Source organism: Syngnathoides biaculeatus, chromosome 20, assembly GCF_019802595.1.
Source record: "Syngnathoides biaculeatus isolate LvHL_M chromosome 20, ASM1980259v1, whole genome shotgun sequence".
Classification (NCBI taxonomy): domain Eukaryota; kingdom Metazoa; phylum Chordata; class Actinopteri; order Syngnathiformes; family Syngnathidae; genus Syngnathoides; species Syngnathoides biaculeatus.
Window position 1 is genome coordinate 10,247,190 of NC_084659.1, and position 26,186 is coordinate 10,273,375.

At 44.4% G+C, this 26,186-nt stretch overlaps 1 protein-coding gene across 15 annotated transcripts in view; it reads right to left on the reverse strand.

Annotated features, from left to right (window-relative positions):
• Window positions 1-95: 95 nt before the first annotated feature.
• Window positions 96-26,186, reverse strand: part of osbpl8 (oxysterol binding protein-like 8) — a 51,213-nt gene continuing 25,122 nt past the window's right edge. For 14 of the 15 annotated variants that reach the window (XM_061807549.1, XM_061807547.1, XM_061807546.1 and 11 more), the window contains 20 exons: window positions 17,931-18,004; window positions 16,740-16,820; window positions 16,426-16,527; window positions 15,516-15,719; window positions 13,966-14,050; window positions 12,269-12,434; window positions 11,757-11,982; window positions 10,465-10,649; window positions 10,267-10,348; window positions 10,076-10,174; window positions 9,736-9,832; window positions 9,547-9,645; window positions 9,044-9,141; window positions 8,798-8,887; window positions 7,508-7,644; window positions 7,255-7,440; window positions 6,930-7,083; window positions 6,146-6,248; window positions 5,937-6,042; window positions 96-4,797 (listed from right to left, as the gene is read on the reverse strand). In XM_061807549.1, the coding sequence (XP_061663533.1) occupies window positions 4,668-4,797; window positions 5,937-6,042; window positions 6,146-6,248; window positions 6,930-7,083; window positions 7,255-7,440; window positions 7,508-7,644; window positions 8,798-8,887; window positions 9,044-9,141; window positions 9,547-9,645; window positions 9,736-9,832; window positions 10,076-10,174; window positions 10,267-10,348; window positions 10,465-10,649; window positions 11,757-11,982; window positions 12,269-12,434; window positions 13,966-14,050; window positions 15,516-15,719; window positions 16,426-16,527; window positions 16,740-16,820; window positions 17,931-18,004 (2,504 nt within the window). In that variant the 3' untranslated portion in view covers window positions 96-4,667. The remainder of the gene's footprint in view (window positions 4,798-5,936; window positions 6,043-6,145; window positions 6,249-6,929; window positions 7,084-7,254; window positions 7,441-7,507; window positions 7,645-8,797; window positions 8,888-9,043; window positions 9,142-9,546; window positions 9,646-9,735; window positions 9,833-10,075; window positions 10,175-10,266; window positions 10,349-10,464; window positions 10,650-11,756; window positions 11,983-12,268; window positions 12,435-13,965; window positions 14,051-15,515; window positions 15,720-16,425; window positions 16,528-16,739; window positions 16,821-17,930; window positions 18,005-26,186) is intronic. The other variant, XM_061807548.1, reaches the window with a different exon arrangement.

Consider the following 26,186-nt stretch of genomic DNA (forward strand, 5'->3'; position numbering starts at 1 on the left):
TGATCTTCTGTGAGGACAATCATAGCACGAAATTCACTTTATGTCACATCATCTTACCATACAATTTTATATTACGCAGAAGAAAACACACAGGATGTCATTAATATGATTTATTATTATTATTATTTTGTGGTATATTACATTGAACCATAAACGTTTCAGGATGGTATTATCAGTGCCTTGAGGATACAGTCGATGCACACATTAAGTACACAAGTGTTGTGGGGGTGGGGTGGGGGGGGGGTTAACTTGACGGAGCGACGTGATTACAGTTGATGAGGACGTGGAATAAAACAAACAAAAAAAATGAAGCGTAAAATCAGCGGTCTAAGCAGGAAAACATACAAATAATATAATAAAACGCTCCGAGACACGGTGATGACAAAGAGCGGCGTCACTCAGGGATCAGTGTCTCGACACCTGCGAGTACGTTACTATGATGACCCCCGTCCGGGGCAAGGTGTTCCGCAGAGTCAGTTCGTCACTAAGGCTTTGTATGGCACGTCCGCTCTGCAACACGACGACGGCGGCGGCGACTCCCCCCGTTTATTCCGACAACAACGACCCCGTTCTGGCGTTATCCTTTATAAAAAAAGGCACTGGTATTTCTCCACATTCGAACAGCGAGGCAATGAGGACGCACGACAACGACGACGTTACGGGTACACACGCGGCCCCTTCCCAACGATGCTCCCAATCTTTTTTTGTTGGTTTCTTTTGGTCATCGTCGCTTAACAGTCTGCTGACGGCGGAGGCAACGGGATATGTAAACGTGGACGAGGCTTTTACTTCGTCATGACAAACTATTCCGTCCTCCTGTGGTACATTAAGAGATTAGAACCAGGATGAGCTAAGGCTGAATTTACGCTTGCAGGTCCGATCCAATGAGTATAAAATGCACTTGAATCGTTCTGCGACCACGCTCCTAACTTTCATCCATCCGTTTTCTACCGCTTTTCCGGATCAGGTCATGGGGTAAGTAGCTTCACAAGGAATACCAAGACTTCCCTTTCCCCAGCCGCTTCTTCCAGCTCTTCTGGAGGGATCCCGAGGCGTTCCCGAGCCACCCGAGAGACGTAGTCTCTCCAGCGTGTCCTGGGTCGTCACCGGGGTCTCTTTCCGGTGGGAGGTGTCCGGGAAGCATCCGGATCAGATGCCCCAGCCACCTCATCTGGCTCCTCTCAATGCGGAGGAGCAGCGGCTCGACACTGAGCCCCTCCCGGATGACCGAGCTTCTCACCCTATCTCTCAGTGAGAACCCCGACACTGCTCGTGGACAAGACCCCAAGATACTTGAACTCTTCCACTTGGGGAAGGATCTCATAACCCGACCCGGAGAGGGCCCCCTTTTTCCGACCGAGGACCGTAGCCTCGGATTTGGAGGTGCTGATTCTCATCCCAGCCGCTTCACACTCGGTTGCGAATCGCTCCAGTGAGAGCCGGAGATCACGGCTTGATGAAGCCGACAGAATCGCGTCGTCCGCAAAGAGCAGAGATGCGATGCTGAGGCCACCAAACCGGACACCAGAAATTCTGTCCATAAAAATTATGAACAAAATCGGTGACAGAGGGCAGCCTTGGCGGAGTTCAACTCTCACTGGAAACGAGTCCACCTTATTGCCGGCAATGCGGACCAAAGACTTGACAGCGGTCGTACTGGGACCGAACAGCTCGTATCAACGCTCCTAAATTAAAACCCCCAAATCATCTTTCCCTATTGAAATGAATGGGACTGAAATGACACTATCCTCCCCCAAAAAGGATTTTTTTTTTAATAATATTAAAAAAAACCCAACTGTATTTCATTTTTTCCCTTATAATAATCAAACAATCAATCATGATCAATTCACTGTAGCTCCTTATGCTTTTTTGTTGTTGTTGCCATGACGAGTAGCGTAAACCCAGCCTCGTATGTGATATTTTGACACCCTTTGGACACGTTGCGATGCGTACAAAATATATTCTCGTTGCGAGGAAATCCTCTTGGGTTATATACACAGTGAAGAGAGGACACTAATTGTCTACACACTGAAAACGAGCCCCTACTTACGGAAGCTTGGAATGATTTTCTCTTGTTTGTTTAATAAGGCTATTCTACTAACTAGTAAAAAGTTTCTACGTCCTCCCGCTACTTGAAAGCGTCTATTCTAGAGATCACTGCGGCACAATAGCACTGGAAGCGATGCCCTGCCTCAGAAATTTGTACTTTTCAAAATTTAACATTTGAAGCTAATTGTCTGCTAGCTGGTCTCCATCTTGAAAAGGATCGCTAAATTGAGGAGCTCACGTTTTGATGCTAATTGGCTGCTAGCTGGTCTCCATCTTTTCTAGTCTTGAAAAGGATCGCTATATTGGAACGTCAGTATGACTCCTCATTGTGATCATTTTTTAAAAGTTTTTAGGACAATTTTACCGCCCTAAAATTGTATCTTTGTTTTCACACTAAAGGCGTTTTCACACTGCACTGAGCAAAGCACAGCATGCTGTCTGTCAACTCACCCATTCGTTGTCTATGTGCTGCAAGGGTGCGGTGGTAGAATGGCATGTAGCGTTGCGCCGCCCGAGGTGGGTTGTTTGCTGCTACCCGAAGCCAAAACTTCTGATGCATTCCATAGGAGAAGGGAAGCGATTTTTAGACTGCTAAACTCCTGGTTGGCCGCTACGCAAGCACTTCTAAATATAGGCAAACTTGCACCGGGGGGGGGGGCCCGTCCTTGCGTACTGCTCTGTGAGGAACGCCAAGAAAATGCAAATGCAGTGTGAAAAGGCCTTAAGAGGCAGTAGGTGGAGCTCAGGGCAATAAGTTAGCGCCAGCATTTTAAGATAAAAGACGCAAAGCAAGGCTAAGCTACGTTCGCATACTAAATTAGCATTACTTGATAAATGTAGTCACATTTTAGGCTAGGCCTCACTAATACAAGCTAAAAGAAGTGAATCTAAGACAAATTGAACAGATATACTGACATACAGATTTAAGAAATGGTATTATTGTAATGTAAATTCTAGAGAAAAAGCAACATTTTATCAGGGGTGTCAAAACTCATTTCTGTCGCGGGCCACATTGTTGTTACGATTTCCCTCCGTTATCGTGAAACCATAGAAATCCTGAATCGCCTCGTCATATTAACACATGAAATTTATGAACTAGTTTTGGAATCAAGAAATCAAGTGTAAAGGGATTTTTCAACCATTGTTCATGTTTGGCAACACAAAAATGCTGATAATATCTCAACATTACCATTTATGATATATGACTATTTGAAATGTTGGGACATATTTTCCAAAGAATCACGATTTTGACACTGACAATTTGCCTTCGCGGGCCACATAAAATCATGTGGCGGGCCGGATCTGGCCCCCGGGCCTTGAGTTTGACACCAGTGTTTTACCTGCTAAAACTAACTCTTCAAACTAAGCTAGGTATAGCTAAGCTAAGCTAGAAAAAAAGCTAGGCTGAGCGACGCCAAATAAGATGACCGTTTAATGTTGCTCACACTGACGTTACGGATATGAGATTTTCAGTAAAATTTACACCAATTTATACAGTTTTATAGCCGCCCCACCCTAAAAAAAAAAAAAAAAAAAAAACGTTGACTTGCTATTGATCCCAGAAAGGAAATTATTTGTTACATCACTTTCTGAATTCAAGTGCTGCTAAACTCTTGCATACAAGTACAAAATAATTAATTTATTTTTCTATCGTTTAAAATAAAAAGTTATATTGCGCCTCGTATCTTCCCTGGTTTTTCATGTAAACTAAGATGAGCTAAGCTAAGCTACACTATGATAAAATAAACAAGCAACAGCCCGCTCATATTGTAAAAAGTATGCAAAATGTGTACAAATGAGGAATGTTTCATTCATATCATTATTAAATCCAGGAAAGGCAGTTGTTCGGATGGAGTCCCAGATGTTTTCGCTTCACGTCATAACTTGTGAATATTAAGAACACTTCAAAATGTCTTGGTCGATTCAGTCAAAAAGAAAATAAAAACAAAAGTTTGGGCAGTGATCACTGTGGTTTGAAGTCGTTTTAAGAATAATAAATAAGTTCTCGGGAGCGAGTGTCGTTTCCAGTGCGCTTGTGCAGAAGACGAAATACTGTACAAAGTTGCAATGTGTGCCCACCGCACTTTTCTGCCTGTACATTACTTATCAATTTTTTTTTCACTCTGTATGAACGTTTACGAGTCAAATACCGAGCCACAAACGAAAATTATTAGTGATTGGACCACCATGAAAACCAGCAAAAAAAAAACAAAAGATATAGGCATGAAGCATCCTTTCATTATTAGGAGTAGTAGTCATGGCTCATAATTGAAATAGGTCCCCTGTTTTTTTAAAAAAGAGGGTGAATGAAATGTGTATTAACGAGCAGTCTTACATTCACATTAAAAAATAAAATGACTGCGCTCTTTTCCCACAAGAGTCCCTTTCAAATTCACGTCTCCGTCTAACATTTCGCAATCGACTCGGAAGCAAAACACAAGTCTCGCGGTTTCGGGCGGCTCGGCTTCCGGGCTACAAAGACGTGAATTTTGGAATAAAATACATATTTCAAGTCTTCCGATTTTGGGACGGAAAGTACAGTCGAGGATGATGCCGGGGTGGGGAAGAAGTTACCGACACTGGAGTGCGTTTGTGGTGAAGTCCTTCCGCTATGGCTGCTACTTGAAGACGTAGTTGATGACCACCTGCAGGACGATGAGGGCCACGATGACGACGTAGTCGCGCTGCTGCAAGAAGGAGGTGCCCTCCGCCCGGCCTGCCGTGCGACTCCGCAATGCACTGATGCTCCTAAGAACGCATCCAATACATATTTCAATGAGAAAAGTGTATTTAGCGTATATATGATGGACATGTCCCAAATATTGGTCAGTGTTAATGCGGAGTTTTCAAGTGGAACAAGTGGAGATTTTGGCCTGTCATTCTTTATTATTTGTGTATTTTCAGGAAAGGATATCAGAGACCTTTCATTCAGACATCACATTACGTCTCCTTTAATATTTGATGAGGCTGCACGGCGGATCAGCCGGTAAAGCCGAGGCCTCACAGTTCTGAGGTCCCGGGTTCAATCCCGGACCCGCCAGTGTGGAGTTTGCATGTTCTCCCCGTGCCTGCCTGTGTTTTCTCCAAGCAATCCGGTTTCCTCCCACATCCAAAAAACATCCATACATTCATCCATTTTATTTTGCCGCTTATCCTCACGAGGGTCGCGTGGAGTGCTGGAGCCTATCCCAGCTGTCAACTGGCAGGAGGCGGGGTACACCCTGAACTGGTTGCCAGCCAATCGCAAGGCACATCGAGACAAAGAATCACACTCACAATCATATCTTGGGGCAATTTTCCATCCATCCATCTTCTTTTGCCGCTTATCCTCACTGGGGTCACGGGGAGTGCTGGAGCCTATCCCAGCTATCAACGGGCAGAAGGCGGGGTACAACTTGAACTGGTTTCCAGCCAATCGCAGGGCGCATCAAGACAAACAGTCGCGCTCACAATCACACCTAGGCGCAATTGAGAGTGTCCAAATTAATATTGCATGTTTTTGGGATGTGGGAGGAAACCGGAGTGGCCGGAGAAAACCCACGCAGGCAGGGGGAGAACATGCAAACTCCACACAGGCGAGGGGGGGATTGAACGCAGGTCCTCAGAACGCTTTACCAGCTGACCCACCGTGCCGCCTTCTATAAACATGCAACATTAATTGGACACTCTAAATTGCCCCTAGGTGCGATTGTGAGTGTTGCTGTTTGTCTCTGTGTGCCCTGCGATAGGCTGGCAACCAGCTCAGGGTGTATCCCGCCTCCTGCCCTTTGACAGCTTGGATAGGCTCCGGCACTCTCCGCGACCCTTGTGAGGATAAGCGGCAAAGAAAATGGATGGATAATATTTGACGTGTGTGTGTGTAAAACCTTTCCAGCCCCAAGTCTGACCTGTTTATGTCCTGCTGCGTCTGCTTTATGGATTCAATGGCACTTTGAAGTTCACTGAGTTCTGCGCCCTTCTTGCGCAAACGGCTGCTGTGTTTGCTCTTGTGTCCTGCGAATCGCGCACACATTTCTTTTCACGTGATAATCTTCAAAACTGCAATGTGAAAACGGCGCGCCAGTATCAATTCCAACTGGACCCCGGGAGGCCTCACGTTCGCTTCCGGAGGAGTCCTGGCGGTCGAGTTCTGGCGAAGAGCAGCCACTCTCTGGGCTTTTAGGCTTGTCGCTCTTGTGTTTCCTCTTTGGCACCGTGACCTACAACGCGCACACAAATACACGAAGGGCTCAGCAAATATGTACCATAACAACATTGGCTAGAAGAAAATGTATCGGAAGTGCACTGCACGACATGGAAACTGAACGCATGCAATACACACACACACGCACACGATGGCTGGTGCTAGCACGTCAGCAGAAAGATTAAAAATACGACAACCCAGATGTGGCATTATTACATTATCAATAACAATGTAAGAAAAAGTTACTTAGCTCAGATTATGTTTGACTGGAGTAATAAATTACACGCAAAGAAGGAAAATATTCCCCCTGTAACAGTGGCTTCAGCCTCAGATTATCTGTGACAAATAATGTATTTTTATGATTGATGACACGTACAAAGTATATTCACACATTTTGCTATTTTAGCCGTAAATTCTACATCGCTAGTTCGCCGCACATGCGCGCAGTTATTATTAAGGTACACGTTCATGCTCAATCCAGCCACAGAAAGCAGATGAGGTGGGTGAGCTTCCGCTTGCCGAAACGGACAGAACAAGGCAAGAAAAAAAAAGGGGCAAAAAAAAAAAAAAAAGTATAATGCAGGTGATGAAGGAAATAAAAGTGATGAAGACGAAAAAATAACAAAGCAAAAAAAAACAAATGAAGCTGAGTAGACGGTGGCTGAGGCGGCAAAAGATGTTTTGGAAAAAAACCTACCTGGCACTTGCAATTGTCCCTCCGCGACCCCTGGTTACTCAGACTAATAAGACTGCCAGAACGTACCATGGGGGTGCGGTGTCGGACCTTGGTCTGGATACAACCGTCTTTTTCAAACTGGATCAGGTCATTGAGGGGGTCCCACGGCCTTGTGCTGCAAACAAAAAAAAAAAAAAAGAAAAGAAAAAAGTCAAATTAAAAAAATGAATAATCCGTCCATTTTCTTTGCCCTTTTACGACTGTTGAGGGAGCTGAAGCGCTAAACAAACCAAGAACTTCTTTTTTTTCCTTTCACCGGTCATCCACCCACCCACGGCAGACTCACTCAGCATATTTATAATGCCACTCTCCAGTGATGAGGTCCTGCTCGAACAGGGTGGGGTTCCACTCCTCGCACTTGGCTTTCCTCTCCCGCGCCGACTTCCTCTGGCTTTCCTCCAGGATGAACTTCTCGTTGGTGGCCTCCGTCTGGTCCTTGTTGTTGATGGCCCTCGTCACGTGCTGCCACAGCCTACAAGCGACAGCAAAGTTTTGCGCCGGCGAATACGGCGGTGCATTTTTGAGACGCAAAAGCCCACCTTTCTGATTCGAACTCCCCCTGCTCCTCGGGTGGGACGGTGCAGCGGGTGAGTCGGCTCTGCCTCAGGTCCGGTGTTGGGTTCCAGAAAGTGTCCACTGTTCCCGTCTTCTTGTCGTTGATGAAGATCTCGCTGTCCTAATTGAGGACAAGATCCCAATACCCTTCGTTACGACATCCAATTGAGCTTTGAAAATCAAAATATGATCAATTAAGGGTTTAGATGTGTGTCAGATGTGAACAAAGGCGATGTTCAGACCTGTGGGAATTAGAGAGGAATAAAGTTGATGAGCCACACAATTAAGTTATGGGAAAGAGTAGTGGAGGCTGGACTGAGGTCAGAAGTCAGTACATGCGGGCAACAGTATGGTTTTATGCCTAGAAAGAGTACCACAGATGCATTATTTGCCTTGAGGATGCTTGTGGAAAAGTACAGAGAAGGTCAGAAGGAGCTACATTGTGTCTTTGTGGATCTCGAGAAAGCCTATGACAGGAGTACCAAGAGAGGAACTGTGTGGTACTGCATGCGCAAGTCCGGTGTGGAGGAGAAATATGTTAGAATAGTACAGGACATGTATGAGGGCAGCAGAACACTGATGAGGTGTGCCATTGGTGTGTCAGAAGAATTTAAGGTGGGGGGTGGGACTGCATCAGTGATCCGCTCTGAGCCCCTTCCTGTCGGCAGTGGTAATGGATAGGCTGACAGATGAAGTTAGACCGGAATCCCTTTGGACCATGATGTTCGCAGATGGATGTTGTGATATGCAGTGAAAGCAGGAAGGAAGCAGAGGAACAATTACAACGACGGAGGCACGGACTGGAAAGGAGAGGAATGAAGATTAGCCGAATTAAAACAGAATATATGTGAGAGATAGGGAGGGTGGATGACTTCAAATACTTGGGGTCAGCAATACAGAGCAATGGAGAGTGTGGAAAGGAAGTGAAGAATCGGGTACAAGCGGGGTGGGACACTTGGCGGAAGGAAGGTGTCTGGTGTTCTATGTGACAGAAGAGTCTCCGCTAGGATGAAGGGCAAAGTCTATTAAACAGTGGTGAGGCCGGCTGGTCATGATGTACGGATTGGAGACGGTGGCACTGCAGAACTGGAAATGACAGAAATGAAGATGTTGAGGTTCTCGCTCGGAGTGAGCAGGTTGGATAGGATTAGAAATGAGCTCAGCCAAAGTTGGATGTTTTGGAGACAAGGTGAGAGAGAGCAGACTTCGATGTGTACATACAGCGTTAGCATAGCGTCGCGTCTCGGTCTTTCACCAAGTCAGCGGGACCTTACCCAGTGGCCCTCGAGAGTCGCCAGAACTTCCTTCCCCAGCTTGATCTTTCCGGAGATCTGGTTGACACTGTCGCTGCTTCCCAGGAACGGCTGGGAGGAGGAAAAGCGAGTCAAAAAAGGGGTTAAGGCTGGTTGGATATTTATGTCCAGGTTTAAATGTTAGGAACATGTTTCTATTTCAAGACTGGGGTACAGTTAAGGACAAATAAGAAAAGGTGGTGTGAAATGACCACTTTACGGTCTTGCCTTAAGTCTGAACTCCAGCTGAGAACTGTAGCCTGTCTTCTCACACGAAATGGTGATCTGACCACCCAGCTCCAGAGTCATGGTGCCATAGAGAATGCCTAGCGTAACACAAAACGGTCAAAACAAAGATCCTGAAAGAGAAAAATCACGAGAGTGGGGGAGAAAAAGACTTTTTTATGACTTGTTCACTAACAGTCGTGTCTCTGGAAATGCTCAAGTGGGAAATTAAACCACTGAGTAATAATAACTGGAAGACGATGAGAGCAAACCAAAAGCCAGCTGGAACGCACAAGACTGGACCATAATTCTTGATCGTTGGGGTTTTTGTGGGGGGGGGGGGGGGGGGGAGAAAAAAAAAACGTCATAAACACCTGACAAATGTTTTACAAAGAAATAGATGATGTGTCTCCTTTCACATTATTGCAATTCTATTTGAAGTGTGAGGCAGGAAGAAAGCAATCAATCATGACGATGATAAATATTTCATGTGGGCGCACACAGACCTTTGCAGTGAGCGTAGGGCATGTTCATCACGTAGTCCTCGCCCCGGTTTAGGAAAGTAAGTCGAGCTTCGCCGTCTAATATGGCTGATAAGGAGTTCCCTAGAATTAAAAAAAAAAAAGAAATCAAAAGTCACGGGAAAGACATTTTAATACGTAACGGGCATATGCTTAAGATTTCTGTTTTTGTACCATAGAACTTGGACTTGGCAAGGATGCTGCCGCTGAGGCAGAATCCGTCCTTCCTGTTGCTGACGTAAAATGCGGACACGGGGGGATGGTGAGATACCTGAATAAGGATGACAGACAGAGAAAGAAATGTGCAGAAATAGAGAAAAGGCTCATCTTTCGCACAAGTGTTAAAATTAATTTACATACACTTGGATGAAAAAAAAATGCAAAAAAATAACCATTGCAAATATTTTCCATCTATATTCAAACTTTTTCTCTGACTGAACTCATATGGTCCCTGGACACATCCCAGCCCGGGACGCTGACCCAAATGAAATTAATCCCTTTTGATTGTTGTTACCTGTTCTGCAATGTAAAAAGTCTTGCTGGTGGTCTCTTGGTGCAGCCACATACAGCGGTAGGTCTCGCCGATAATGGGGTTGTAAGGCTTCTTCAAGCCCTGCAGGTTCAGCACACAAAAAACAAAAAAAACAAAAACATTTTCGACTCGGACGTCGTTGGCGCTCGGCTGTGCGATTCCCACATTCCCACCTTTGGCTTTTTGTAGAACCCGGAGATGTACCACTTGACGACTTTCTTCATCCGGTTGTAAGCGTTCTCCTCCACCGCAGCCCTGTAAATGGAATCCATGACCTTTAAATATGCCTCCTTGCTCTAAAAATGAAGACTCAATCATTTAATACTCTTGGAAGTGCCTTTAAAAAAATGGAAGGACAACGTAGCTCTTACTCAGACAGGAAGTCCGCATGGTAGTAATAGTCGGACAGTTTGTCCAGGAAGGACCGCGGCTCCAGGATAAACGTGGGCAGGACCACTTTGGACAGATCCATACCCGGTCGCACTTGCTTCAGAAGAGTCCAGATCAGGGATTTGTTCTCCTCTGAGACCGTTTCGGTCTGGGCAGCCTCGCCTGCCTGCAAGAACGTGTCGTCCGGAATGCTAATTACGACGTGCCGCTAACATTATGGCACTTTATCAAAAGATGGGTGCACAGAAAGGCTTTAATTACCGTCATTTCCGGCCTATAAGCCGCGACTTTTTTCACACGCTTTCAACCCTGGGGTTTACGCGGTGATGCGGCTAATTTGTGCATTTTTTTGTAATGGCCGCAAGTGGATAAGTAAGAGTGAGACTGGTGGAATATATGTGCCGAGGAAGTGACTTTTACCTAGCATCTTACTGCCGTGTCTCGGTGATTTTTACCAGTTATGTTTTTTATTAACTGGCCCTGATAACGCAGTGCTAGCGTTAGCGTGGCGCTAACATTACCGGTAGCTACCGTTAAACTCTCTGTATACCTTCTAACTCTGTAAATATCCTGTTTTTCGATGTGGGCACCTGCGGCTTTTAATTAATCAATTAAATGTAACTGGATGAAACTGCAATTGTAGTGTGAACATGTTGATCGAAATGATTTAATCAATTTCCGGCCAATAAGCCGCGACTTTTTTCACACGCTTTTAACCTTGCGGTTTATGCGGTGATGTGGCTAATTTGTGCATTTTTTTTCCCTAACGGCCACAAGGGGGCACTCGAGCGGAAAAGGTATGAGTGAGACCGGTGGGATGTATGTGCCGTGGAAGTGACTTTTACCGGTGCGGCCCTGTTAGCGCTGTGCGAGCATGTTACTGCCGTGTCTCAGTGATTTTTACCGGTATGTTTTTTTTTTTTTTATTTTTTTGCTGGCGCCTACGTTAAACTCTCTATGTACCGTCTTTCTTTGTGAGTAACTCATGTTTCAATGTGGGCACTTGCGGCTTTTACACAGCTGCGGTGTTATGTATGTACCAAATGGTATTTCCTTTACAAATGTACTGGGTGAGACTTATAACCAGGTACGCTCTGTAGGCCGGGAATTACGGTAGCTGTGCGGGTATTTAATGCGTAAGCTGTCAAAGTGGTATTAGTGGGGAAATGCACACTGACAAAAACAATTCCGCAATGACCCATGTGACAATTTTAAAGCAGCGTCGCCCGACAAAATGGCGCATTTATTCCCAAAAAGCACATAAAGTGACTACCTCGCCCAGTTCTTCGTGGGACTGCTCGATGTAGGACGTTTCCCGCACGTGCTCGTTGGGGTCCATGTCTACGTACGAGTCGTCCTGGCGCTCCGACGTGTCGCTGTCGCTCTCCTCGCTCTTCTCCAGGCCTTCCGGGTCCGACTCCTCGTGGTCCGGCTCGCCCTCCCGGTCGGACTTATCGGAGTAGAGGTCCGGGTCTTTCAAATGGTCGCTATCGTTGAACCTCAATGGCAAATATTATATACAACGTCAGTTCCTTGAAAAATGTCTTCAATTTGAATCAGTTTTTTTCTTCATCGCTTTTTGTTTTTTTTCTTCTCCACCTATTCCGATTCTGAGATTTGCTCAATTTCACCTGACAGTAAACAAGCAGTGAGATTGTTTTTTTTTCCCTTAGCATTAACTTGCATCTACCTGCACAGAAATAGAGCAACCTTAGTTGCATTAAAGTCATGTTCTGGAGCTACAAAATTGAAATACCTCGATTGGCGGTCTTTGTGGAGACTTACTGGAATCCATGCATGTTGTGGGCACGCAGGAGGCTGTAGAAGTTGAGGGAATGTTCTCCGCCAGAGGCCACTGTGCTCATGTCTTCCTTCCCCTCGCGGATCATGGTTCTTTTGAGCAAGCTGGAGCACTTTAAGGCCAGCTCCAAGGCATCCATCCAGCAGCGACCTAAAAAAAACCCCAAGATAATTCGACTACCATTTGCTGGAAAAAAAAAACCTCCCCGAAAATTCCACAGACTCGTCTCTCTGAGGTCTTCATCGCATTTTTGTTTTTCATTACTTTTATGACAATATACCTCATCTAGTAAAAGGTGACTTGAGGAATTTTCTATCTTATTCAATTCACTTGCGGATAGTTTGAATTGAACTGATTAATTCCAGATACAGCCGCACCCCCATTTATAAGAGGGTGTGCACACTTTTGCAATGACACTGTCTTGAGTTGTTTATTTTTACTTCTCCATGTCAATTTAAAATTTTTTTTTAACAGGGACTATTTTGCATGTGGGCGGCACGGTGGTGCAGCTGGAAAGCATTGGCCTCACAATTCTGAGGTCCTGGGTTCGATCCCGAACCCGCCTGTGTGGAGTTTGGATGTTCTTCCCTTGCCTGCGTGGGTTTTCTCCGGGCACTCCGGTTTCCTCCCACATTCCAAAAACATGCAACATTAATTGGACATTCTAAATTGCCCCTAGGTGTGATTGTGAGTGCGGCTGTCTGTCTCTATTATGCTCTGTGACTGGCTGCCGACCAGTTCGGGGTGTACCCCTCCTCCTGCCCGTTGACAGCTGGGATACGCTTCACCACATCCCGTGATCCTTGTGAGGATAAGCAGCGAAGAAAATGAATGGATGGATATTTTGTATGTTTTTGAAAATAGACATGAAGACTGACTGCATGTTTCAGCACCACGGACAGTTCCATAACGTGTGAAATACATTTGTATGTTTTAGCACCTCAGACAAGAGTTGTCACATTGGACTTATCCCCACAAGGGTCACGGGGAGTGCTGGGGCCTATCCCAACTGACAACGGGCAGGAGGCGGGGTACACCCCGAACTGGTTGTCAGCCAATCGCAGGGCACATCAAGACAAACAGCCACACTCACAATCACACCTTGGGGCAATTTAGAGTGTCCAATTAATGTTGCATGTTTTTGGGATGTGGGAGGAAACCGGAGTGGCCGGAGTAAACCCACGCAGTCATGGGAAGAACATGCAAACTTCGCACAGGCGGGTCCGGGATTGAACCGGGGAACTTAGAACTGTGAGGCCAACGCTTTCCAGCTGATCCACTGTGCCGCCTTTTTTGGACTCCGTCCCAGGAATATATTACAGCGGTACCGTGATTTATGAGTAAATGTCGACATTTGTAACTCAAATCATTTCTATCTCAGATTAACCTTCCCTTTTGAAATGAAGGGAAATGACAATAATCGATGCCAAGGCACAAGCATTTGTGAAAAATCTGGAAATATGTTTTTACGGACAGGAACAATGCTCCACAGTACATAAAAACAATTAACAACAACACAGGGCAAATAAAATGGAGCAAGTGGCGGACATTATTATCAAAAGCACATGAATCCAGTTTTATATGTGCGACTTTATGTCACCACAGATATGAGCCCGTCTAATAAGCGGCTGACATGCAGACAAATGGGACGGCCAAGTATGAACGACAGCTTGTCTCTCACCATCAGACTCGGACGCCGCACGGAAGATGAGGTGACTGCTGGGTAACGGCTGAGTGATGGAGCCCACCGCTTCCCCTTTGGGGCCCTGGAAGGACGTTTTAATTATTTACACACATTAATTGCAAAGCCAGCGATGCACGTGCTTTGATGGCGGCGAGTCCGGCCCAGAAATGGAACGGCTCGAGTGTTTGTTTTGGAGGTGGAGAGCTGCGATCAATAAACGAGAGCAAACACGACGATTGGATGCTTTGTGTTTCTGTTATTCAGCTCCTGCCGTCGTTTTGCACTTCACATCCTGTTTCATTCACACATGGGAGACCAAAAAAAAAAAAAAAAGGGGGATTTAATTTTCAGTCAAAGACCTTTTTTGCATTTAAAGCGGTCGCATTGTTCTTATTGTGGGGATTACGTCGGAGTAATCATCCGGGATGGCTTTATGGGGGCCGTCCGTCGTCATGTGTCACGTCGTTAAAAAGGATCATCGTGGATTTCAGCACAAAAGTTCAGTTGCAGAGCATCGAAAACGTGACCCGCAGCTAAAATGAAACCGATGCGAATGGTTACAAAAAATTATTACAAATTAAAAAACAATACTCTATAACGTCCTTAGAGGAATAAAAGTAAATTCGAACTATAAACAAATGAAGAAACACAAACTTATCTTTTCCATTTTAAATTGTATAGACTGGACATAATTTATAATATTCATCTTTTGTCTTTTTATGTAAATCCGAATCCTAATCCGAAAAGCCGAAAACAATCATTTCAAGCACATTTCTTTATACATTTATTATTGATGAAAACTGCAGCTATCAAACATTCTTACAACTGGTTATTCTACAGATCGTCCCATTGATAAATCAGAATTTCCCATTATTCAAAAACAAAATAGAAATGTGAGTTGAGAGTTTATTGTTGTCGCCATTCTCACGTTCCAGTGTCGATTATCGTCATTTCCGGCCTATGAGCCAAGACATTTTTTTTTTTTACACGGTTTTATGTGGTGATGCGGCTAATTTGTGCATTTTTCTAACGGCCACAAGGGGCACTCGAGCGGAAAAGGTAAGAGTGAGACCGGTGGAATATATGTGCCAAGGAAGTGACTTTTACTGGTCCGGCCCTGTTAGCGCTGCGCTAGCGTGTTACTGCTGTGGCTCAGTGATTTTTTTTAACCAATATGTTTTTTTTTTTACCGGCCCTGTTAGCGCGGCGCTAGCGTTAAACTCTCTGTGGACCGTCTTTCTTTGTAAATATCTCGTGTTCCAATGTGGATGCTTGCGGCTTTTACACACCTGCGGCGTATGTATGTACCAAATAGTATTTCCTTTACATATACACCGGGTGAGGCTCTGTAGGCTGGGAATTACGGAGATCGTTTCATATCTACAATAATAATCTTTTCAGTCCGATGTTAACGACAACATACTCTTACTACTACTACTACTAATATTTCCCCTTGCAAACTGCCCCCATTAAATAACTTGTGAGCCTTCAGTGTATGTGCAATGGCCGGGTTGGGCTCCCCTCGAGTCGCGTTGGCGTATTCTGACCTTGACGGCCCAGATGGACTGCTCGAGGGGGTGAAAGAGCTTGAAGCAGAAGCCGTCCTTCTTGGAGGGTCTCTCGATGAGCTCGCAGGCGTTGAGCAGCACCGTGCCCACCCACTGGCCGTTCTTGTGAGTCTTGTAAATGAGCAGCACGCCCGGCTTCAGAACACACCACAGCTTGGTCCAGCTCTTCAGGGTCCCGCGGATCTGCAAGCATCAAATATTTATTCCGTAAATGTTTTTTTTTTTTTTAGATCAACGAATAATAAACGTAACTGGATGAAACTGCAATTTTAGTGTGAACATGTTGATCGAAATGATTTAATTAATATGTAATATATTTAATAAACCGCAACTTTTTTCACACGCATTCAACCCTGTGGTTTATCTGGTGATTTGTGCATTTTTTCTAATGGCCGCAAGGGGGCCCTCAATTGGGAAAGGTGAGAGTGAGACCGTTGGAATATATGTGCCGAGGAAATGACTTTTACCAGTTCAGCCCTGTTAGCGCTGCGCTAGCATGTTACTGCCACGTCTCAGTGATTTTTACCAGTATGTTTTTTTTTTCCAACCGGCCCTGTTAGCGTGGCGGTGCTACCGTTAGCATTAGCGTGGCGGCGCTAGCTTTAAACTCGCTGCGTAGCGTCTTTCTATGTAAATATTTCATGTTTCAATCTGGGTTTCAATATGGGGACGGCTGCGGCCCATGTAGGTACCAAATGGTATTTCCTTGTACTTGGTGAGGCTTATAACCAGCTGTGATCTGTAGGCTGGGAATTACGGCATGTTAACGAATTGATAAATATTAATTTCTCGTTTTTTTTTTAGTTATTTTGATTTTCAAACATGACATGAAAAACTGCTCTCCACAGGGGTGGAAGGAAAGAATTATTAAAAGTTGGCTTGTTACTACCTTCAGCCAGTCGGCCATGACAATGACGGAAGGGTCGGTGATGGTGCTGAGCAGCTCTTTTGTGGCCCTCTTCTTCTCTTCCCTGTAATTCTTCTTTTGTACCTACACACATTGGCAGTGCAATTATGAAATAAAAGTCTTTTTGCCCTTAAAAAGGAACACCAGATTGTGTCAACATGTTTTTCCAATGACACCCTGTGACATTACTGGTTATCAGGCTACACAGAACACCTTGGCGTCACGTGTGTGTCCGGATAAACAATGCGTAAGCTGATTTAAAGGGCAGGTTGTTGTTTTTTCTTCTTTTTTTTTACCTTGAGGGACTCCTTCTTGGTGAGCTTGCCTCCGGATGCCGACACGTCCTTGTCGGAGCCATTGTACAGCTTGGTTTCCGACTACAAATGAAGTGGGAGACATTAAATTGAGGTTCAATGAAAAAAAAAAAGAAAATGTGGATTACTTTCTTTGATATAGAATTTAGAGTTTAGTGTCACTCAGTATTGATCTTTTTGTTTGAGGATTCCAATTTCATTTTGTAAGGTTTATTGTCATGACCAAGGCTTGGCCACTGCCAAGAGGGGCGTTGCCAGGCCACTGCTCTGGGCGGTGACACCTCTCACCGGTCGCAGCACATTTCACATTTGGACTCTAATTAGACACGCATTTAAGTTGGGAGTTTTTGTCACTGGCATTTGCCAGTTTGTTGCTTTGTGTTAGTGGGTTGCATTCAATGCCTGTGGGACTCTCAGCTTCTACGCGTAAGTTAGAGTAACCCTAATTACAGCGATTCTGTGCCCTTTTGGTTTATCCTGTCCTTTAGAGTTGTTAGTTTGCCCCAGAGTCATCGGACTTTGCTGTATGTCTTTTGGATCCCGCCTAGCCTAGCGTTTCCGCGCCTCTGCCTTGTTGGACTGCTGAATAAACCACATTGAACATTATGCCTCTGCCTCGAAGTCCTGCATTTGGGTCCATCCGGAGGTTCTTCTTCTTACAACAGGGAGTAAATTCATACAGTCTCAGAATAAGAAAATGGAAGGGCAGGGGAGTGGACAAATAAAGGTTCCATGAAAACAATACAAATTTGTATGATAAAAAAGGTGAATTAAAAATTAAAAAAAAATACAATTTCCTTAACATTAAAAAGTAAAATAAGAATTAAAAAAATACATTCATATATTAAGAGCATTTCAGTCAAATTAAATGTTAATCCAAAATTTAAAAAGTCAGAAAAAAAAGGGTATTATCTGCTTTTCACGGTAGCCCAAACTCGGCACCACAGCGAGGCGAATCGAGACCTATAAAAGGCCTCCCGTAGGTGCGGGGATGCGTCTGCCAGTAGGCTACGCAAGCCTATTGGGAGTCATTAGAGCCCACAGACGTACGCGGATGAGAAGGGATCGCTAAGTCGGGTTAAGTAAGGCCCGAAATAAAAGGCCAGCACAGGAGCAAAACAAAAACCCGTCTCGTGAGATTCATCATTGTCAAAATGTCTGCGTTAAGTGCACCTTGCTCTTGGATATGGAAAGCGAATCCTCTTTCAAAGGCAGCGACAAAACGTCCTCCTTCCCTCTCTCGAAACCTGCGACGAAAAGACAAAGGCAAAAAAGTCAAATCCGACACACCGTCGGCGTTTGTCAACGCGTGACGTGGCGCCGCTACTTTTACACGGACATCCGCAAACGCACAAAAAAAGGTTACATTCAATGTACTTTTGAGGAACAGAAATTCCAGGAATTCAGGGGAAAAAAAGGAATTATTCAAATGCAACGCCTATAGCAAAGGTTGTTTTCACACGGGCCAAGCGCACGCGTGGTCCCGCCAGACCATCTGCAGCCACTCGACGCGCATCCCCATGCCAACCTATTCCGATAAACGAGTCAAGGGCGATTCACGCGCTTACAGCAGCGACATGGCATGACTCAGCATCCCCTTCCTTCTCCTCCATAATTGAAAGCACACAGCGGGGCAGAAGAGAGCCGGGGGGGGGGGGGGGGGTAATTACAAGTTTTCCATTTTCAACACCGCCGCGTACGGCCGTTAAGTATGCTGCGATGCATCGAATGCGATCAATTTGCAATCAAAGCCAAGCTTCCGAGTCCTCCGACGCCAGATGGGCTCTTTTGTTTACTCGCATCCCCCCCCCCCCCCAAAAGAGATAATGGTGACAACGCCGCTGATAAGATTTCACATGGGGGGGGGGGTAAATAAGGTTAGAGTCTGACTTCGAATTTGACTTGATCCTTGGGCGTCATGCCCTCACGAATTCAAGTCCAGCAGAAAGCCGTGAGGGGAGATTTCGGATCGTTAACGCCGTCCGTCGTTGGTTTTCTTCCTACGGTCAACCTCAATGTACACAAAATGAGAGGTAAGCAAATTATCTTTAAAGCACGACAAAAAATGGACAGGAATTTGGCTTCCGTGGGATTTTCGCCAACTGCCTCGTTATCATTGTGGCAGACATCTTGGAAAAAAAAATAACCGTGGCTTATTTTTGTTTTTATTGCAGGGATGAATACACGTTTGTGATTTGTTCATTTAAAATATTGTTCTTGTTTGATGGTGATTGCTTCTTTTAACAATATGGTATATGTATACTTTTTAACATACTAGAGTTTTCATAATAAACAAAGAAAATGTCAGTTGTACACATTTTCTGCTTGATTTAGTTCATATTGTTTACGCAAGGTTTTACAAAACTGATGCTGGATCCGTAGCGCCATTAAATGCTGTGATGAGAATATTTCCTTATCATGTAAAAAAAATTAAATAAAAAAAAAAAAAATCACCCACTTCAGTTCTCCTAGAGCACAGGTGTCAAACTCCAGGCCCGGGGCCAGATCTGGCCCCTCACATTATGTTATGAGGCCCGCAAATGCAAATCATTTGCGTTGATAATGTGAAATATATTTTGTGACCAATCCCTCTTTCACAAGAAACTGAACAGTTGTACAATCAATTTGTTATCCTCTGATTCATTCATTTGTTGTGTCTTTGTTACGATACGAGCCGATCAAGTATTCAACTCAACTCTGATCTGGCCTGTGATAAAAATGGAAAAAAAAAAACGTCCTCCAGTCTAGGTAGGCTTCCTAATAGGGGGGGGTGGGGTGGCAGAATGATCGATATGATACTAGAGGCTTGCTGGCTTTTGTATAGGACGTTATCAATCATATCAACCGCAAAAGTGACACGCCGCCCACTGTCCGCTCGTTTGACCTTATCAAAAGGAGCGTCCATTATTCATTTATTTTCCGCATTTAATGCAGAAAGATTAAAATGATTTTTTTTTGTGGTAATCAGAAACGAGGTTATTTAAAGACCAGGTGGTGTATTAAATCGTAAAATAAAGACATAAAACCCTCAGCCAGGATGAAATAACTCTGGAAATAAATGGCGCTCGTTTGATTTTATGATATTTTTATATGTTGCGCGTCAAAAGGTTAAATATCCTTCCCGGATTATTCTGAGGCGAACCGGTGCCAGACGACAAACATTGCTTGCGTTCATTTCTTTCTTTTTTTTCCTTTTCCTGGGTACGGACAAACACGCCTCCCCAGGCTCATCACTCAACTCGCTCCTCTGCGCGAGAAACCGAAATCACCGCGATGGCAAAAACATTTGGAGGGACAAAACAATACGGCAAAGCATTAAGCACGACTGCTGCGCTAGCTGTCATTTTGCGAGAAATAAAAATAAAAGAAAAAGTGCCTATTAGCAATCCGAAATCAGAAGACGGGAGCTCTGGCTGGGGGACAAACAATGACTCAGACGTCTACTGGCTCAAAGTACGCAGAGTTTAAAAAAAGAGAAGCCGGCGGGCACCAGAACGGTCACAAGCGACAAATAAATAAAACAACGGTCTCATGTATGAAACTGTTCAAATGATTACACCTGCCTGTAAAATTTCATTTCCTTTCTTTTGGACAGATAAAGATGCTGCGATCATTCTTTTTATAGTCTATTGCCGTGCCTCGGTGACGATACCGAACGTCATATCAACAGCTGCCAGCAGACAGAGTTCCAAATTTGGACTCCAGGGGACGGGAGGGATTTTTTTCTAATCATCCAGTTGGACCGGCACTTGAGTTGTCCATCCATCCGTCTTCTTTGCCGAGGAGTGTTGGAGCCTATCCCAGCTGTCAACGGGCAGGAGGCGGTGTACACCCTGAACTGGTCGCCAGCCAATCGCAGGGCACACAGAGACAAACAGGCGCCCTCACAGTCACACCTATGGGCAATTTAGAGTGTCCAATTAATGGTGCATGTTTTTGGGATGTGGGAGGAAACCGGAGTGCCCGGAGGAAACCCACGCAGGCACGGGGAGAACATGCAAACTCCACACAGGCTGGGCCGGGATCGAACCCGGGTCCTCAGAACTCTGAGGCCAACGCTTTACCGGCTGATCCACCGTGCCGCCCACTTAAGAGTTGTCTCAGGGACGATGTACCAACTTTTATCCACACCACAAGCGCTTCTGATAACAAGAATGGGTTAACTCATTGTTCAAGTGCGCTTATAATAGAGAAAAAGCATTTCTTTTATATTAATATTGATCAAAATACAAACAGGGGCAACCCATAATTGAAATTAGGCACATTTCCTCATTACTCAGTGCAACACAGGACCGACCGAGTCCTGTCACCCAAATCGCCATCCCCATGAAACCATTGTTCACCTTCAGATGAGGAAAAAAGAAAAAAAAAAAAACATCCCATAAAGTCAGGTTGAAAGATTGATAAGATTCAACTTTAGATTTGATTTATGTTGGAATCCAGCCCACAATGGCGCCCGACCTTCAGTGGGAGACTTTGGAGAGCAGCTAAAAAAAAATGTAAATCCATCTCCCACAAGATGACAAAAATGGGAAGTTAGCCCAATGTAGTTCTCAATATTAAGTACTGGATGAAATAGGTGTTACGGTGGAGCAGCTGATAAAGCTTTGGCCTCACAGTTCTGAGGTCCCGGGTTCAATCCCGGACCCGCCTGTGTGGAGTTTGCATGTTATTCTCCCTCATCCCAAAAACATGCAACATTAATTGGACACTCTAAATTGCCCCTAGGTGTGAGTGTAAGTGCGGCGGTTTGTCTCGATGTGCCCTGCGATTGGCTGGCAACTAATTCAGGGTGTAGGCAGCCTGCTGCCCGTTGACAGCTGCGATAGGCTCCAGCACTCCCCGTGACCCTTGTGAGGATAAGCATTTACGAAAAGGGACCACTGTGTTTTCAAACTAATAATACACTGTGTATTATTTAGCTGCATGGGCCCAAATGATGAAATATAGCTTGCAGAGATCTACTTCAGTACACACTACAACCACAAAATTAATATTTCATATCATGCAAAACATTAAGTCAGTAGCTACATATTTAGAATGGCAAACATTTTATATTTATGATACCTAAATATGGTGGGCATCGAGTCACGCCATTTCACTTGTGCTATCTAGTGACATTTTCTCCTCTTGCGGTCGCAACCAAAATACTTTTTAATACTGGACAGGAAACGGTCCCAAATCCAATAGTTATAATATCCACAGTAATAAATCATTAATGTGCGGGAAAGTTCACAAACACCTGTCCTGGCTGGTCCGCCAGCATTAAAAGTCATCCTGGGTTACCATGGCGATAACAGAAGATAGTGTTCCCCATCATCCTGATCCTCAAGTTTTCCAAACGTCGTCTTTTATTGGATACATCCGTCCAACCCAATCCAAGCCACAAATCGACCAAACAGGAACTACTAACTAGACATTAGTCACACTTACTCTGATGACTCATCATCACTCTATTAATCTAATAATACAAGCACATGCCAATCACAGAACACAACTAAAGGACGGACGGACTACCCCCTACTTCCTTTCCGACACCCACCTGACAGCGAAATGGGCGACAGCTCGTTATAGCCCCCGAAAGAGGCGTTGCGGATGAGTTTGCGTCCGTCCGGGTGCGGGGGTCGCAGCGAGGCCGTGCCGCCGCACGTGGAGAAACGGCGACGCCCCAGCGGGCCCTCCTCCTTCATCATGGGGGCCGGCGGGCGATCCCTCGGCGAGGGCGGGGAGGGGGGCAGGGAGGGACGGACGGGCGGGGCGTGAAGGTAAGGCGGCGGTGAGGAAACCCCGAGGGGACAGGGCGAAAGGGGGGGTCCCCGCGCTCCTACGGCGAGTCGAGCCAGCGGACCGAAACAAGAGAAGAAGAGCAAAAGAGCTCAGCGTGGAGTGCGGTATTTCCTCGACGCTTCCCTCAGCTGACTGCTCCCCTCCCTCTCCCTCGCTCGACTGCGAGCGGCGAGGCACGCAGCGCTGTGGAACTACCTCACGGCCCCTCCTACTCACTCCCCTCTGGATGGGGAGGAGAGCTGCATCCAAGTTGGAGGAAAAAGAAAAACATCGAATGCTGACGAGCCCTTAATTTGAAGGGCTAACTGTTTTCTGAAGAGCTGCCCAAAAAATGGAGAGATGGGAAGAAAATGAATAAAATATTTTCGCAGCATCTTCTCTGCTTATGATAGGGAGGGAGCCAATTGCAGTTTTTAATATCCCTACAAATGCTGTTTTCGTTTTTTAAAAATAGGTCATTTTTACTAATTTATGAAAAACAACAGCATATTCTACCCTGAATGGAAAATTGATCTGCCAAGTACAAGCATATAAAAAAAAAATTCTTAATGTTAATTGAAAGTGTTTTGAAAGTAGTAAATGCGTGTGTGGGATTGCATTAAATAAAAAATACATAAATAAACAATTAAAACACAAATAGAATTAAGATAGCTATGCATACAGATTTTTTTTTAAAAAGCAAGTACAGTATTATTACTTTTCATGCACAGCACATCTTAAATTGTTTATTTTATTTTTTAGAGTGTCGTTCAATTTTATTTTAATTTTAGTTCAGTACATTTTCTCCATTTTAAAACATAAGCACATTCTTTATTTAACTTGTTTGTGCAATCCATTTTAATTGGTCATTTAAGGAAAGCTTCTTCTGCTTTGTTTCATTAAACGCATAAAAAAATATAGAAAAATAAAATAAGCGCGGCTATCATGAACACATTTTTAATGAACATTTAACCTGGCCAACTACTTTCTGGATTTTAATGTTCAATATGGTTTTATTTGGAAAGGTAAGTATATTTTGAAGTGCGACTTGGTGTAAAATGTGTTTTTTTTTTAAATATATTTTGCTTGTCATTTTTATAGTTCTTAATCTCATTTTAATGTTAACTGAAGAGTGTTTTGAACGTTGTTAAGGCGAGGGTGGGATTGCATTGAATAAAAATGTAAAAAATCAAAACACAAACATAACAGAATTAAGATAGCTATTCATATTCAATTACAGTATTATTACTTTTCATGCACAGGACATCTTAAATTGTTAAAGTATTTTTTGATTTTTTTAAATGTATTTTATTTTTTTGAGTGCAGTTCAATTTTATTTAACTTTTTAGTACAGTACATTTTCTACATTTGAAAACATCAGGGCATTCTTTATTTAACTTGTTTGTGCAATCCATTTTAATCGGACAGCTTCTTCTGCTTTGTTTCATGAAAATGCATAAAAAAATAGAAATATAAAATAAGCGCATTTTTAATGAAGATTTAACCTGGCCAACTAGTGACTGGATTTTAATGTTCAATATGGTTGTACTTTCAAGTGATACTTGGTGTAAAAACTTTTGAGAACTTCTGGCCTTCGAGGAAAATGGAGAAATTGACCTCGCCGTGACCCTTAAAGTCAATGACACCACGCGGCTTTAGCAACCCAAAGACGGAGCAAACAAGCGGTCGGACGCACGTCAACACATCCACCTAGGCTGAAAAGGCTGCAGGTAGACCCTGTAAATCCAAGGATTAGCTTCACAATCAATATTTTTAAACGCTGTTATCCCGCCGTGCCTTTTTCCACAACCACTCAAGGAACAGGATGAGTAATTACACTGAGTGCGCCTCCTCCCGCACATCATTCCCGACCGACCACGAGATGACACCGAGGATTAAATTCAAAAGCCGAAGCCTCTTTATATGGCACTTCGCTTTGATTTCCAGGTCGACACGTCCCCCTAATTTCCCAATTGTCTTACTTTAGATCCAAACGGCGTCAGCCCAGACGAGCCTCCGGCCATCCGAGCGTAGCCGCGTCCCCGCGGCCGGCATCCTCTCCATCATGGCGTCAAAACGACTTCCACTAGCTTCTCCGTCACTTCTTAGGACTCTCGCCGCTCACCGGATGAGGTCATAGGTAAAGAGCGGCAACGGCGCCAGGAGATTGGCCGCCGGCGGGGATAAGGCCGGCCTTCCGATCCAACTACCGCGCTGTTAACGGGCCATAATCCCAGAAGCTGAACGTAAATCCGCGCTGACCCCAGCTGCTCTCCCGCCACCGGTGACATCGTCGACGCTGTTTACCTCGGGGGGCCTGTCTGCGGATTTGTCTCTGACGCCTCCAAGTTTCATTTCAAAGCCACGTCAAACAGACTTTTGAGGGTTTATTTGTACTTTGGTGAGTCATAATAAAAAGGGACAAGATTAGATTGATGCAAACAATCCCAGGGGGTGGGGGGTGGGAGAGAAAACATGCTCAGTACATATGAGAACGAGTGCAGAGAACAAATAAAATCGGTTAATCACGGCACCACTGCATACATGTGCCATAATTTCTCGAGTAGAATGCATCCTGAAGTATAATGCGCACCCCCAAAGTTGACCCCCCCCCCAAAAAAAAAAAAAAAAAAATCAGGAAAACCCTTCTACCAACGTACAACGCGCACAACTAATTTGCTGCAATCCGTATGCTCAAAATATTAGGAACGTCATCCTCTGTGCCCTCCGTGGTGTTTGTGAGGAAACATTTTCGAATCCTAAGAGTCTTGGTTCCCTTTATTCCTCGCTTTGAAGGGAAGCGCCACCGTGCTACGAGCGCAGCGTCTTGCCCCCGTTCGGCGAGGCAATCAAAACGAGAGCTCAAACTACGTAGAAATGAGCGTAATGGGCACTTTGGAAAAAAGCGAGCATTTCCATTGTGTGCGCGATCCCATTTTGTTTTTAAATGTGCCCGTTACGATTGCACTAACGTAGTTTCGTTAGTTAGCTGTTAGGAGCTAGCTCACGTTATTCTGTTTCCGGTTTGGCCGCGCCATCGGCCAGAGTGAGGTTACATTTCTTTTAAAAGCGGCTGCACGACTTGCCCTTGTAATCGACATTTGTTTGCCTTCGTTTAAGTTAAAACAAACTCACGGGCTGTCGTTTCTGATCTTTGGTGCAGTAGTAACAAATATGTTACGCTAACGATCGTTAAATGCAACGTCACCCCCGAGGAGTTCAGGTTGGTGGCGACATTACTGTCATTTATATAAATGTGTAACATAAATATATCAAAATGTATATGTATACCTTTTTTGTCGCCACTCCATGTACCTGAATGCGACCATAGAATGTGATTGTATTTTTTTATTTTTCATCCGTACCTAAATATAATGCGCTCTTTTTACTTTTTGAAACTGTTTGGGGAAAAAATTGCACATTATTTTTGAGAAACTTCGGTATATACAGTTTGCATATAGAGTACTCTGGAAACTCAATTTTTTTTCCTTTGAAAAAATAGAATATTTAGTATTATTTTGTTATTTCTTGTTGTTATTTTTTTCATTTTCTTATATGCTTTTAAAGAAAATACAGCCCCCCTTTCGGATCAATGGCTCGCTCTCCCATCAATGCGCATCACTCCCGACTACTAGAACACATTTTGATGCTAACCCAACACAG